The sequence below is a fragment of the Coffea arabica genome, chromosome 5e (assembly GCF_036785885.1).
Source record: "Coffea arabica cultivar ET-39 chromosome 5e, Coffea Arabica ET-39 HiFi, whole genome shotgun sequence".
Lineage (NCBI taxonomy): Eukaryota > Viridiplantae > Streptophyta > Magnoliopsida > Gentianales > Rubiaceae > Coffea > Coffea arabica.
Genome location: NC_092318.1, coordinates 20566480 through 20582664, shown reverse-complemented (window position 1 = coordinate 20582664; position 16185 = coordinate 20566480). Strand labels below are relative to the sequence as shown.

General features: G+C 36.6%; 1 protein-coding gene and 1 long non-coding RNA gene across 3 annotated transcripts; both read right to left on the bottom strand.

Annotated features, from left to right (window-relative positions):
• Positions 1-1868: 1868 nt before the first annotated feature.
• On the bottom strand, positions 1869-2839 carry LOC113743206 (uncharacterized). Its single transcript, XR_003461038.2, has 2 exons — positions 2472-2839; positions 1869-2399 (listed from the first exon to the last, which is right to left on the bottom strand). It is a non-coding gene; the product is annotated as an uncharacterized lncRNA (long non-coding RNA).
• A 2424-nt stretch (positions 2840-5263) lies between these two features.
• LOC140006485 (acetylserotonin O-methyltransferase-like) lies at positions 5264-7894 on the bottom strand. Of its 2 annotated transcripts, none has more exons than XM_072048442.1 (2): positions 6907-7891; positions 5264-5761 (listed from the first exon to the last, which is right to left on the bottom strand). In XM_072048442.1, exons 1-2 carry the CDS (start codon positions 7708-7710, stop codon positions 5462-5464), a joined length of 1104 nt encoding a protein of 367 aa, XP_071904543.1. In that variant the 5' UTR covers positions 7711-7891; the 3' UTR covers positions 5264-5461. The 2 variants fall into 2 exon arrangements, with proteins under 2 accessions (XP_071904543.1, XP_071904544.1); XM_072048443.1 differs by having other exon boundaries at positions 5564-5761; positions 6893-7894.
• Between the last annotated feature and the right edge of the window lie 8291 nt (positions 7895-16185).

The following is a 16185-nucleotide window of genomic DNA, read 5'->3' as shown; positions in this document are numbered from 1 at the left end:
AAACCGGGCAAATTAATCCATACTGGCACTAGCGAAGAGTCTTGGTCTAGTCGGAAATCAATTGTCCATTTTGATAAAACCATGGGCATATTGTCGATGCACCAAGATCGAGGCACCACAGTCTAGTAAAATCTTCAGCCAAGACTGGCTGAAGAAGAATATGTTTCTGATCTAACAAGTCTACAGGGCAATCACCTTTAAGGCCTACTGAGGTAATGAAGTTTCGGATTATCACCATCGATGGCCTTCCAGCCGCAAATCTTCCCACTAAAGAGTTTGAAAGGCTGTGAAATTGCAAGCACATCCTAACGAGAAAGTTGTAAAGATGGTTCACCTCTGTACATTGCAATGCACCCGACACCAGCAGCATCAGATGATGAAGAAAGACCTAAAGCACAGGAGCAAAAGATCGTTTTCCTGGTGCAGGTGGTTGTTCAGTCAGCGACTGATCTCCAGGTGACTGAAGAGCCGCCATGGGCGGCGGATGTTTAGTGTTCAAAATTCAAAATTCAAAGCAGTAAGAAGAAGAGAGAGAGATTGTGGGCCCATTTGAAGCAGCAAAATTTTTGAAATATTCCATTGAATTGCCAAGCCATCCTTATGTTGATATTTATCTTCATTCAACATTATCCACTACTAATGATAATAGATATATATATTAGGAAGTTTTTAAAATATATCACTATAATAAAATTTTTGTTTTAAAAAAAAAACACTCCTAAAAATACCCATTTCATAGGAAGTCTAAGTTTTATAAAAATATATACATCCTAAAATACGCTCATTTCTTTTTTTTTTTTTCTACCACCACCATCCTTAACCATTTCCATTCTTGCTAGCGCGATCCCCAATTAATCCCACCACTATTGTCACCACTCTCTCTTTTCCTCCTCCTCCTCCTCCTCCTCCTCATCACTACCCCCTTCCCCACCACCACTTGCTACTCTCTCCCACTCTCTTCCTTTTTCCTATTCTAATCTCTCCCTCATCCTCTTTTCCTTTGCCCATTCCCACTACATCTTCCCCCTCTTCCCATCCAAGATCAAATCATGAGAGGAGGGTGGAGGGAAGGGGAGAAAGGAAAGGAAAGGAAAGGAAAATAAATGGGAGAGAGAAAGAAGAGAAGGGGAAGAGACAGGGAGGGGGTGGTAGGTGGTGGTAGGGAAGAAATGGCGTAGGTGGCATGTAGGGGAGGGAGGAGGAGAAGGGGAAAGAGAGAGAAGGAGAGGGAGGGGAAAAAATAGGAGAAGAAAGGGGGTGGTGGTAGTGGCAATAGGAGAGAGAAGGGGCAGGGGAAGGGGAAGTGGAAGTGGGTGGCAGGCAAAAGAAAGAGGAGGAGGAGGGGTGGCCGAGGGCGGGGGTGTGGGAGAGAGGCGGTAACAGGCGAGAAGGGTAGTGGTGGTTAATTGTAAGTGTCATATCCAAGATGAGTAGCGTTATGGGTGGCACGTGAAATGTGTTGGAATTTTACAAATATCTGCCAAATACATCTAAATATACAAACATTATTTTTTAAAAATTCTATAATAAACTACGGTATAAAGTTTTAGACACACACCATTCAAATGGATCCATGATTAACTCTGGCAATAACATTGCCCTAAATGAAAGTATAGTTGGCCTACATCAGAGTAATCTTCTAGTAATTGGGCTTCCCTGACCTCCATTCAACTCAATATCTATAGGGGTGGGTACGGGTCGGATACCCACTTCGAACAGCAAATGGTTGACTTGATCCTAATATATTGGATCACTATTTTTTTGGCCCTAAACCGCTTTGCTTGTTCTCAAGTACTTGATCCTCGTGTACCTGAAAAAAAGGGGGTCATAGGATACCCGCTCCTAATACCAATGAAAAAAATGACAGCTTACTAAGAAACATTGCATTGAATCCAAAGACGTCCTAGGTTTAAGAAATTCTTTGGGCATCAAATGCATCGCCCTTCGCAATTGTTACAAAGCAGGATTACATATCCTACTTCAATACTAGTCATGACTTAAGAGAAAAGGAAATTCAGTTTCAGAATTTTTCTAGAGCTCGAAGGGTAAGCCATCAAAACTGGCATTAAACAACCCAATCATAAAAACAATGAGATATCTTGTAGTATGTTTGCCGTTGTCGGTGCAGTACCATGGATACCTATTTATCTTCAGATAATCCTGCCTGTTGCAGCAAGAATTTTGGGGAGGCCTGTTCATTTCCTGAAAAGGGAAAGAATGGGAATTGGAATGGCCCTGTCTTTTCTAGGCATGATAGTGGCAGCAACAGTGAGCTAAACGACGTAGTCTGGCTATCAGGGAAGGATATTCAGATGCTTCAAATGCAGTGGTGGACATGTCAGTACTTTGGCTTCTTCCCCAATTTTTCCTGATTGGCGCTGCTGCAGCTGCAAGTGCAACTGCACAAACTAAGTTCTATTATTCTAAGTTTCCAAGAAGCATGTCAAGTATATCTTCCACTCTTTGCTTACTTGGGATATTTGCCGCAAATCTTGCAGCAAGTTTTCTTATGAACTCCATGGACAAACTCTCAAAACGAGGAGGAAAAGAGAGCTGGATTTCAACCAACATCAATAAGGCTTCTGCTTGAGGCTTGAGGAATCGAAGGTCATTGTTGAATCTTCTGCAGGTTAAGGTCTCTGTTCAAAACAAATTTCTTGGAAGATTCATCCCATTTACCTGCTTGAGTTTTGAGAATCTTTTGCAGCTTTTTTGAGCTCAAGTTGAGGTGAAACAAAAATTGAAGAGAAGGAGACTAGGAGAGGATGTGTCGGTTGTCGGCTCATGGCTGAAGAGTACAAGGAGAAAGTTTTGGAAAGTGAAATGAAATCGATGGACTCATTTAGGCTCTAGGGTTAATAACTTGAGAAAATTGTAAAATTGTCCCTATATTTTTTAAAATTTATACAATATACCTCGAGTAGGGTACCGACGGGTTTTTATTTTTATGATCCGTATCTGTATCCAAATATTACGGGTACCCAACCCTCATCTGCTCCACTGATAAAAATCGGATCAGATATCCTAAATTTTGGTGCGGATCAGATCGGATGACTCGGGTTTTCGAGTTGATGGGTTTTTTGCTCACCCCTAAATATCTATACAGTATTAGTACTTTCCAGTAATTTTCCTTATGTATTATGTTGTCAGACTTTGTAGTTGCATTCATCTTGTAAAGTGTGTAAATTTTCAAATTTGAAGTTAGTTTTAGATTGAGCATTATATGTAACACTATCAAAAATTAAAATTTGGAGAGTCTCAACTTCGATCACCATCACCATTACAGGATATGCTCTTGGTAGTGACGGAATCCGAATTTTAATTCATGGGGACAAAGATCTAACATATGATAATAAAAATCACAGTAGCCAATGCTGCATGATCAACTCAAACCTAAAAATTAAGAAGACTATAAACCATCAATCCTATATTTTTAATGATAAAACAAAAAATTTTTAAGCAGGAATAAAAAAATTGCAATTGAAGTATGGAAAACTTCAAATACTTGGAAACACAACAATGGAGTTAGGAAAAAGATAGATGCTAGAAAACACATAAAAAATTATTGCTTTTTTTGGGTTTTTTAGTAACACTATTTCAATTTGTAAAACTATTATAGTGGTTAAATTTCCTTCTATTTCCATGTGTCTGCTTATTCTATTTTATGTTTGGTTTGGTTGATGGCCATTAAAAGAGGTTTCAGGTATTAGTTCTTTTTAAAAAGTTTAATGAACTTCGAAAAATATATGTATTCATATAATAAATAAATGTAAGCTAAATGTGTTAACGAATGATCATTAGACGCCAGTTAGAAAAATTCTTTTAAGTTATATTTATCATTTACAAGGAAATTCAAATTTTGGTTTAATTGTGTAAAAGACTTGTGTAGAAAGAAATTAAAGGTAACAAGAAATAACTTGGAAAAAAAATGTGTTGAAACTAAAAGCATATTCGTTATATGAAACTTGTACAAAGAAAAATTAAAGGGGAGAAAAAAGAGACAACTTTCCAAAAGATACTGTTTGAGAACAAAGCACGAAATTTAAGTAAAAAGGTCCTTATCCTTCACAGAGGCCACTTTCTAAATGATAAAGAACTAACTTTGGAAAAATGTGTTGAAACTAAAAGTTAGGAATAGGGAGAAATTAAAAGCGACAAGAAATAACTTTCTAAAAAAAATGTTGGAATAGGCAAAATATGTAATATGACTAGGGGAGTCCTAATTAGAGTATGCTATTTATGGCAAAAAAAAAGATCCTCAATCTCGTATAACTTCTAAAAAGTGTTTAAGAGACCATGGGTTATTTATAGGGGTATTTACATATTACTCATCAACAAATTTCTTACATTGACAATAGGATTTGAACACATGAACTTTTCATATGAAAATGGTCCATCTTTACAAATTGAAATGCTCATTATCTGACTTTGTTTTCGCAACAGATCTTCTGTCCCACACCCTGTGCCACTCTCTGTGCCACTTTTTATTATATTGCTATTTCTCCTATATAAACATCACATTTTAGTTTTTTTTTATTTCTTTAAGATCCAATAACTATTAATTGAGTAAAATATAAATAAAGTAGCTTCAAAAAGCAATATATAATAGAAAATTAAAAAATACAGCAGAAAATTCATAAAAAATCTCATTTTTTATGCATTTTGGTTTTTTGAGTTTGTTAAATATTGTGTATTACTCAATTAATAGTTATTGGATCTTAAGGAAACAAAAAAGAACTAAAATGTGATGTTTATATAGGAGAAATAGTAATATAATAAAAAGTGGCACAGAGAGTGGCACAGGGTGTGGGACAGAAGATCCGTTGCGCTTTGTTTTGGCAATAACAAATAAAAGGTGAGAATCGCAGTGAATCTTCTGTCCCACTTCCTATACCACTCTCTATATCACTTTTTATTATATTACTATTTCCTCTTTATCAACATTATATTTTAGTTCTTTTTTATTTTTTTAAGATCCAATAACTATTAACTGAATAAAAAATAAATACAACAGTTTCAAAAAAGAAATATATAATAAAAAAATTTAAAAATACAGCTAAAAATTCATAAAAAATCTCATTTTTTACGCATTTTGATTTTTGAGCTTCTTAAATTTTGTGTATTACTCAGTTAATAGTTATTGAATTTCAAAGAAACAAAAATGAACTAAAATATAATATTTGCGAAGAAAAATAGCAATATAATAAAAAGTAGGACAAAGAGTAGTATAGTAAATAGGACAAAAGATCCGTTGCGAGTAAGATTAGTCTAATTTACCCGTCATTTATATGTTGTGAACGAGAAGGTCCAAATGATTCACTATCTCATTAAAACACAAACTCCTAGTAGGGGGGCCAAATGTCCCTTATTATGTCACACACAAGCAAGTAGCAAGCGTGAGGACAACAAAGAAATCAAAGTAGGGCATAGAATATGCAATCAAATCCAAGTCTATCCAAAGTTAAGGATAGGCCTCAATTACAGATTGAACAGCTTGGATGTGTGTCATAGTGTGTCTGCTGAATCCAGCCTTGTTCAGAATATGTGCCCATTCCTCTGACGTTCTTTCTTTTCCTGTGGTTGTATGAGCCATCATCACCATATCTAACATCAAACCCACGTCTTTAAGCTTGCCGTCTCCTCCTTCATGATCTATCACAGCCTCTACGATGATCACTTTCCCCGTGTCTTGAGGAATAGCTTCTTTGCAGTTCATCAATATGCTGATACATTCGTCATCTCCCCAGTCATGCAACACCCACTATATATATCCAAAACAATAAAGTCAAAGGTGGTGCATACCCAAAAATAAGCTATAATGAACAAAGCATGCATATACTTGCAAATAAATTAACTGGATTAAAAAAAATAGAAAGAGGAAGAAGAAAAAGAAGAATTGCAATTGAGCATGAATTTTTTAACTTGATTCTTGCTGAACAATACACACGCAGGTAGCTGCACAGTGCTACAATTAACTGGCATAAATTAAGGAGTTAGTAGAATTATGGTAAGCTCGGTAGCCAATTATCTAGATAGCTTAATTAGACACACTAAAGTCAATATATTTTCCAAATTGCCAGATTGTTAACTTGATGCATGCACTCTCAAGTCTCAAGTCGCTCAGTATTTAACTAAATTTATAAGATCAATATTTGCAAATTAGCCTGGCACTTGGACATTGCATCATATTTCTATGACATACCTATAGGCAGGAAAATAGCAATTATCCTTAAATTTTCACCTCTATATATTGACATTCATATAGTCTTTTTATATCAAGGATATGTGATTTTCAAAAGGTTAGTTATATTTGTACTCCTACATCTGCCTCTCATACTCCAGCCTACTCACTCAATAAATGCTACCAAAATGTGTGAGGGACCAGTCTATGTGAATGTCACTTTCTTTTTCAAAACCATAATCCTCTGACGCTATGATAGTCTTTGCAGTCCGTGGACAGGGCCATATAAGTTTCATTTCTGATTAGTTTACCCTTGAGTATAACAGAATTGAAAAATAGTGTAACAAAAATTTAGATATGATGTAACTAGGTAAAAATTTTGCGTGTATTAAAAGTTGAAATGACCATTTACCTTGACATGGAGTAAAATGGATAACTTGTGAGGCCTGCATCCACAATAGGTAACACTTTTTTTTTTTGGTTATTCGTCACTTATCAATCCTACTTCTACTCGTATTGTAAGGTTCAACTAAGCCTACAGGGAATCAACCCTACTTCTACTCGTGTTTGAGAAAATCACATATTGTGACAAATAATGAAAGTTAAAATTTGAACTCTTGATTTCCCACCCTTAAAGTCTCTGGTAATGGCCAGCAGTCTAAATAGATGTTGGTTAATACTTTCATGTAATTGATAGTTTTTTACAGTTACCTTACAGTACTAACCATGATAAAAGCAGCGTCAGCATTTGGAACGCTGTGAAACATGTCGCCTCCAACATGCTCCACGCCATCAGAACGAGGGGCAACAGAGACAACATGAGGAAGATCAAAATTGATCCCGCGGATCCAAGGGCAAGCCTTGAGCAATGTCCGGAGAGCCGTTCCGTCGCCTCCGCCGACATCCACCAACGAAGAAATCCCCTCGAACACCTGCGGACACCCGTTGATCATGGCCGAAACTGCAACCCGAGCATCGCAAGCCATGGCATCGTTGATCAGCTTGCTGTGAGCAGGATTGTTTTGCGCGTAACTCCATACGTCCTGGCCGTGATAAGTGTCAAATGGAGGAGGGCTATTTGCCAAGACACGTCGCCCCAAGCCAAGCCACGGCGAAAGCATCACAGGGCTGCTTTCCAGTAGCACAATAGCAGCCATGCTTTTCTCTCCATTTCTAGCCAGAAGACGAGAGAGGGGCGTCTGTACATAGGTAATACTGCTACAAGCAATAGCATTGCTAGTACTATTTTGTGAGGAGCAGCCAAGTCCTTGATTAACTTGTCTAAAGATGCCGCGGTTGGTTAAGAACCTCATGATTCGGTAAAGGGAAGAAGGCGAGCAACCAAGGGCGGCAGACAGCCCATCAAGTGTCATGGCTTGGCCATCCTGGCCTTCCAGGAAGTCTGGAATCCCAAGCTCAATTGCACATTTCACGACAGCCATTTCAGTAAAGCCGAAAACGTATTTCCATATATCCACTTGAGCCTGAGCCTCTTCCTCTGCTTCTTTTTTTATTTTCTCTTCCACCATCTCTCGACTTCTTGATTCCTAATTCTTCTTTGCTTTTTTGTTTCCCAGGATTCAGTACTAATCAACTGTCTCTATATACTATTATCAGGACTAGTATAACAGCAAAGAAATCAGTAGCCAGCCTACTGCTAAATTGTTGGACTGGGATTTTAAAATGAGTTAATTCAACTTTGTACCCTTGTGATATGCTCCGATTTTTATTGTGGTATTTAAACTTTAAAATGGGACATTTTAGTTTTTAAAATAATAATTTCATACACTCTAATGCACAGGGCATAAAATTTATTTCACTTCAACCACTAAAATTTAAAATTTATCTCACTTTAGTTCTTAAAGTATAAAATTTGTTCTATTTAAGTATAAAATTTATCTAAATTTGCCCATTAATTTTATTTAAATGGGACAAATTTTATATTTTGAGGATTAAAGTGCCACATTTTAAAGATGAGGGACTAAAGTGAAAATTCTAATATAAAAGGCTGCAAAGTTAAATTAATCCTTTTAAAATGGTATGGTTGTTGAATAGACTAAAACAGATTCCTATAAGTGTCATTTCATACATAATTTCGCCCGCAACCACCAAAAACGGGCCTATGATTTGACACTGCATCTTCTACCATTAAATTGCTAATTTCATGTTTATTACAACGATCAAACAAAGGCTGATTAACACGATAATCACGTTTCTCCAACACTAACAGCAACATCAAATTATTGGACCTTTAATGGTCTTGAGCTGGATATTTCCTGTCATTTAGCATGCACGGATGCATAATTCATCAGATGTCGTGAAGGTAGCAACCAAAAATAATAAACCAATATTAATACCACCGAAGACTTTGTCGTCAAGTGTAGGACCAGAAGTGAACTAGGTTAATCAGTATTAGAGGTGCCAAAATAAGTGGTTAGGGCGAGTTTGGGTGGGTTGAAATGGATAATGAATATAGGTGAGTCAATCTATTTATATCCATTTAATTAGATGGGTATAAATGTGTAGGTCAAAAAATGAGTTGAATAACCTAAATACCCATTTATAACCCATTTATTTTAACTTTTTGTGAATTCATTTAAATTTATTTTTGCAAACTAAATTATCAATTTATACCACCCATTGTACTCATCATTAGTTTCAAATATTTACTTATAATGCTTAATAAGTCTAATTACTAATTTTTTCCCATCTGTGTTCTATGTCGCAAATTATATACTATTTAATAATTGAACAGTAAGAATATAAAAATTTGAGCTAAGTACCATGAAAGTTCATATAAAAACTTTGAACTCATAGCATTTTTTCGTGTGTAAATTTGAAATTTATTTTGGAAAGATAGGAAAGGAGACTAAAACTTCTCATAAATTGATAGTGATGAAAAAGGAGCAAGTTAACAAGTTACGAGAAAATAAAATGATAAGATAAAATGAACAAATAATAATAATAATGAAACAAAAGTAGTTAACATTATGACAAAATAAAGAATCTGGAAAAAGGAGGATATCTATCTACGTCAAAAATACATCAAATGTTTGTTAAGGGAAAAAAATAAAACATTCTACTATATACAAGGTTTCAATAATATTAATGCATGAAAGTCTCCAACAATGAGTTCAATAATCAAATGTAGGCCTCAAATTTCTTCTAAATGGGTGGGGGAAGAGAGGAGGTTTGGGGGAGATCCATTTATATCAATATACAAAAATTTAAAATACCCATATCCATCGATTCATGGGCAGTCATGGATAAATTTAGTTAAATGAATTTGTTTATCACCTTAATCAGTACTGAAGGGTAGGGAATCGGATCGCAGGTTCCCACAATTATTAGTACACAATATGGTGGAAGAGTATACATTTAAACAGCAGGTTTAAAAACAGCAATAATTCTTTTTCATTTTGTAGAGACACTCAATCATGGATTTTCTCTAGTCTAGACCTTAGATTACGTGATTGATGTGTGGCACACTCCTATAGCAATTTATGGATTTCTAGAGGGACGACACAATTGCTTGTGTAGATAGTTTGAAACAGCTGCTTGTATAGATAGTTTTAAACAACGTGCAATACGAAGTATATGGCATGCCATTAATAAAAATAAACAAGTGCAAAATTCGTGCATTGTTTGGCAGGTCTTATGTTCCGTGAAAAGTTATGTACTAAGACAAAAAAAAATAATAATAAGTAAGGTTGCTTACTATAAAATGGGGTGTAAGGCACAAATTTGTCTCCACTTACTTTACCTGAAATTTACATATGGCGGGTCAAGTCACAATTGAACATCTCAATTAACGCAAAAAAAAAAAAAAATCCTAGGAATTGAATGCTAGTTGTTTTTGGTCTTGTTCTCAAAAACTAACACGGAAAGCTTTCTGCCTAAACCGGGGGATGGGGAGGAGAGGAGACCCCACCCCTTCCCCTCCCCCTCCCAAGAGTTTTAGAAATTTTAGTTTACATTACTTGTGAAATTAGAAATTCTCAGAATGCTCTTTATAAATTTAAAGTTTTGTCCTTACAAGAACTTAAAATATTTTATGTTATACATATAACTTTAGATACATTTAAGATTATCCCTCAAAATGAATTTTCTGGTGGGTTAAAAACAAAAAAGCCTCTTGTAGTATATCTAATACACAGGAAAGCCTTCCATGGTTTCAAAACGTACAAAACGACACCTCATATTTTGAACTAAATTCTAAAATTGGTGGAATCTGATAAACTTAACGGGGATTGACGAAATGACAAAATTGCCCTCATATATCTAAGTAAAACACAGTTCAATAGAATCATTTGTTTCGTTCTTTCAAACCCTACGAAGAGAGAGAGAGAGAGAGAGAGAGAGAGAGAGAGAAGCCAAATCGATTGGCTCTGTGCAGTTTTTGATCTGAATTAAGCAAGAAAAGTGAAAGAAAAGACAACGAGACGAAAATTTCTTCCATAAAATCGAAGGCAAATGGGTATGTATGTTATAATCGTTCATGTTAGTTAGGGTTTAGGGTTGGTTACCCATCTCAGATTTTTGTTTATTTGATTTCCAATTCTTCAGGCTAATGATGTTATTTACTTAAACAAGGTGCGATTTATGGGTGTTGACCATAGAAAAGTTCTGATTTTGTTAGTTTTGGGACTGCTACTTTGGGTTTACAGTCGAGATTTTTTGCTGATTTGATTTTCAATATTTAAAGATTGTCTTAATTTTATTCTAGTTTTTGGAAGATTTTTTGAGTTTGCGTATGACTCTACTAATCGGTGATTATTTATGTTGACTAGGATTCATGCAAATAATTTCTGAAAGTTCCATTTGCCATAGGATCTGTTTGTATTTGAGTATGACTCAAATAATTGTCACAACTAGATATATAACAAAGAGTTGTATGCATCACCTATAAATTTCTATATCTGTCAGTCATATGAGATAGTGATTTTAGTGATACAGAAAAGGTTAGCTATTAAAATTGAATGTGTTTTTGCTTTTCTGTTTATTTGGTTTTATCAATGACCAAGACATATTAGGTGGGGGACTAAAACATGTGTGTTATATACCTTGAACTATTCAATATAAGAAGATAACTCAGAGGGAAAAGTAGACATACATATGTATTTTGATGGGAGATTTAGAGAATATCCTGCCGTCCACTATGTGAGAACCCGTAACTTTTTCATTTTCTAGGTTTTATTACCTTTCTAGGTTTTCTTATCTTCAATGGCTTGTTTTCTGCACTTTTTGTATCTGAAAAATTTTCTAGATAATTTTTATGAGTAAATATAGTTTTTAGATGATTTTTCTAGTATCGAATATGTTTCGAGAAATTAAGAGTGTATACCGGACGTGGGACCCACAAGTGCGAAAAGTTCGGAAATTTTCGGTCAACTAGGTTAAGTTTTGGATACTGGAATTAATTTATCGGGTGTTAAGAATTAATGAGAGGAGGTTGAGTGGATTGGTATAAGAGAGACAAAAGTTAGGCATACATTTAATGAAGGTGACATGTGTCACCATATGATTAAATCTTGTTTTGACTTACTATTCAACCTTTTACCATTTACCATAATAACTTCAAAAATTGACCAAAATATCTTCATTTCTAAGCTTCATATGGCCGGCCACCTTCAAGCAATAAGGGAAGAAAAGCTCTCCAATTTCTTTGCTCCAACCTTGCTTAATCTTCACTTTTAACCGTTTAATTTTAGTTTTACTCCATAAAACCTCTTCACTTAGTGTTTGTGAGTTGTTTGGTGGAGTTGTTTGGGAAGCTAAGGTGACAAGTTGCTCTCCCTCTTGTTTTACTAAGGTGAGTAGTGGATGAACCCCTCTCCTCCCTTAATTGATGCCTAAATCATGATTAGTGATGGTATGAGATGCAATATTATGGATTATTTCTTGATTTGTGGTTGAAGTGATGAAGTTTTATTATTTTTGGGGATTTTTCTGTTTTAATATAAGCATGATTGTGTGGTCATGTATGATGATTGGAAATGTTATGTAATGAAGCTAGAAGGTGGAAAAAGTGGACAATTGCAATTAATTTCTGTTTTGGAAGAAATTTCAGAAAACTAGGGTTCTTGAGGAAGCATTCTGCCCGAATTTTTAGGTCCTAGTTAGAAGCCGAATTGGCCTTGGCTTAAAACATGAAAGTTGTAGGGAATGAATTTTAGAGGTGCCTACAAAATTTCAGGTCAATCGGAGTAGTGTAGAATGAGATAAGTCGAAATTACTATTGCTGTTCTGGTTTGACCTGAATGTAAGAATTGCGCCTGTAATTGGTTGTTTTGGCTGGAATTGATTCCGAATTGGTTGTTGAGGACTTCTGATGAAATTTATCCCTGTTTCTTAGCTTTCAGCTGGTTTTGGAATTTCTGGATTTGGACTTGGATAGCCTGAGTTATGATGTTTCCGCTAGAATGCGTTTTGGTGAATCTGTTTTACGTTTTTGATGTAGTATCTTGCATTTTTGACCTGTTTGCACTCAAAACTGGATTGAGTGACCTTCTGTGATGTTGTAGCCCTGTCTTTTAGCTTAGAAATGGTGGGTCTTGTACCCTCATCCGATAATCGTAGTGAAATTGGTGCCATTACCGCAAAATGAGGACAAAAACTGTTTTTTTTTTCAGGGCCAAAGCTAGTTACATTTCCGAAATTTTCTGGTTTCCTCTAGTGTTTGTGTATGCTTATGGAACCCTATTGGGGTCATATTTGGCATTGGGTTATGACTCGTTATCGAGTCTCATTGTACTTGCTTGCATGTTTTAGGGCTTGCTTTCATTCCGGTCATTTCCTAGCTAACTTTTGTACTTGTACTACTTTGAGCCTAGTGAACGGCTTTTGGGAAATGAGATGAATTTTGTGTGAGATGTTGGGACTGATTTGAGGAAATAATGAAGCCATAATGGCTGGAAAATAGGTAAACACAAGGGATATGCTGCCGAAATTGTACTTGAAGGCTAGTTGGATTTACTTGTGATTTGAGCGAAGGGCTTTTGGGTTGTTTGCGCCTAGGTCTTCATGTTACCTTTTCGTTTCCAAGAAAATCATGTTTTCCACCCTTGCATTAGTATTTATTTGGCTAGGCGTACGACGTGTAGTCGAGCCTCACTTGTGCATTCCGTTTACTCGATTTTGGATATGAAACCTTCAATTGGTTTATTTTGATTATTTTAGGGTTTCTTGGCGATTAAGGCCAATCTGAAGTGAAAACTTTTGAAGTTGAGCCGGTGAGTGTACCACTCCCCTCCATTGCTATTTAACTTGATTTCTGCTCTGCAATCTGTTTAATTTGTTTGAGACGAGGGTGTACTTTATCACACTCGTTCTCTTGGTATCAATCTGAATCTGTATCTGTATCTGATATCTGTATCTGTATCTGTATCTGTATCTGTTCGGATGTCGTTTGAAAACTTGTAACCAACGACCTTTCTGTGACCTATGAGCTCAAATCCTGTGGCTAAGTTATTCGAGTCGGGCCGGCAAGGGCCTGGATGATTAGATAACGAACCACGGTAGTCTGTTTTGGGATCTTTGGGTATTGAGACCCTGGATTCCGGTATACTCGAGTATTACCATTTCTGTTTCTGTTGAGGTGAGCGGGCCCGGTAAAGGGGTGTTTGGTGGACGGAATTTGGTGTAAAGTGGGGTCTACGGACGTGTTGGTTCTATATACGTTGACGGAGAGTCAACCGGCTTGGGTCAAGTACTGCGCTGGAAAGCTGGCTCCTGAGAGCCACCTGTATCCTTCCTATTTGAGTTCTTGTGTTTACCTGTCTTACTTTATAGCGAGCATGTATATCTGGTTTGTATAACGTGAAATACTTGATTTTTCTGCTACATGTTTGGTACCTCATTGGGCGTAAGCTCACCCCCTCCTCGTTATCTTTGTTTTCCTTACAGGAACCTCTTTTGGAAATCATGATTTTGAGAAGCGAGTTGAGCTAGTTAGAAAATCTTTTGTTCTTTTGTATAGCTCCTTGAGAATGAGCAAACTCTAAATGTATTTCGTTTCACTGGTTCCATTTGAATTGTAAACCTAGCGACATGTATATATGAAAGCGTTTTCCCCATGTTTAAGCTTGGCGGTCTTCAATCGTTCTTTTCTTTTGGGTCCTATCTCGCGTAACATCGGATTTGTGTGATTCGACTTCGTAGTCTTGGCGAGAGCTGGGCAGGCGGTCCGCTGAACCCTTTGGTTCGCCTTAGGGTGAGGTGAGGCTGTCACACACTACACAAGAACCATATGGCCATCTTTAAAGATAGAGTTGAAGACGAGATCTCAATAGTTAGCCTTTGCAAAATATTTTTAAAAGTGGATAAGCAAGCAACTAGAGTGATCTTTTGGTTTTGTACCCTAGCAGTTGACTTAGATGGTGGCCTATATCCAATTAGGGTTAATGATGATGTTAAATTGATGAATGAAGCACATTGGGGTATGGGAACAAGGATAATTTATGCATACAGTGGAGATGATCCTTTTGAAAAGTTACTAGAACATGGTGGGGATAATGTGGTGGAGCCAAATTCAACAAAGGCTGCCTCAACATCCCAAAATAAGTGTGCAGACATCAATGATGGTGGGGTACATAATATCAAAATAGCAAAAAAAAACTTCAAAAAAGAAAGAAGATGGGGTTATAACACCACTTCAAAGAAGATAAATTATGCTGATTATGATGATCTTGAATGGCTGAAGGAGGGGTTGGAGACAATAGAGGATGAGGATATCTTTGCAACTAAGAAAGATGTGGATAAGTGCAACAAACCAGAAGGCGGATCCATACTACATTCCACCTATTTTCAACCTTATCATGTGTTTTCTTTCCTGCAAAGGTAGCTTGTCAAGAGCCCTGCCAAAAGTTTAACTGATAAGAAAAAGAAGTCTAGCAAAAGTAAGAAGCAGTCTGGAGGGCCCAATGCTATTGGAGAAATTCCACCTCACATCTCATCTCAGATTTCATCTTAGACTCCATCTCAAGCTGCATACGAACAGCTATCTCAGATTCCATCCCAAGCTGAAGAACGGAACAGTGAAAATACTGAGGAAAAATCAAAAGCAGAAGGAACACCACATATACCATAAGAGAATTGGCAGGAACCAGTAGTTTCTGATAAAGAATTGCTGGACAAGTGCGAATCTAATTGTGTCTAGCAAGAATGCCTTGACTTTAACCCTGAAGTGGAGTTTAAAAAGCCACATTTTGAGTTGAAGGTTGGACGCAAGTTTTCAAATTTTAGAGTTTTTAGATATGTGTTGGTAGAATGGTTGGTCAGAGATGGATATGATGTTGATTAGGTAAAAAACTACTCAAAAAGGTTCATTGCCAAGTGTGCAAAGGGCTGTTCATGGAGGATTCATGCAACACCAGTCCAAGGTGAAGCTACCTTTCAGATCAAATCATTGAAAGGATAGCATGTTTGTGCTAGAGATTACAACAACAAGCATGCATCAGCCAAGTATTTGAGCTTAAAGTACCAAGACAAAATAAGAGGTGACCCGAAGTGTGCTAGAGATTACAACAACAAGCACGCATCAGCCAAGTATTTGAGCTTGAAGTACCAAGACAAAATAAGAGGTGACCCGAAGTGTGGCCTAACTGGATTTTAGAATAATATAAGAAGAGATTTAATGATTAATGTGTCCATTCCAACAATATGCAGAGTAAAGAGAAAGGCAAAAGATGAGATGCTTGGTACAAACATGGAACAATATCAGCACCTTTGGAGTTATGCAGCTACAATCCGAGAGACAAATCATGGTGGCACTGTCAAGATTAAGCTTGATTCGCCTGGTGATGGTTCACAAGGGGCATTTGAAAGATTGTATTATTGCCTTCATGCCTCCAAATAGGGGTTCCTCAATGGCTATAGACCAATAATTGGTCTTGATAGGTGTTTTTGGAAATCTGCATTTGATGGTCAGTTGTTGTCAGCAATTGGTAGAGATGGCAATGACAACATGGTTCCAATAGCAATTGCAGTGATAGAGGTGGAGAGGT

What these genes read in the sequence shown, in the direction of transcription:
- LOC140006485 (XM_072048442.1), bottom strand. Translation starts at nt 7,710, where the DNA reads ATGGTGGAAGAGAAAATAAAAAAAGAAGCAGAGGAAGAGGCTCAGGCT. An exon ending in CTGACGCTGCTTTTATCATG is followed by an intron (nt 5,762 to 6,906) that starts GTTAGTACTGTA and finishes GGATATATATAG; the next exon opens with TGGGTGTTGCATGACTGGGG.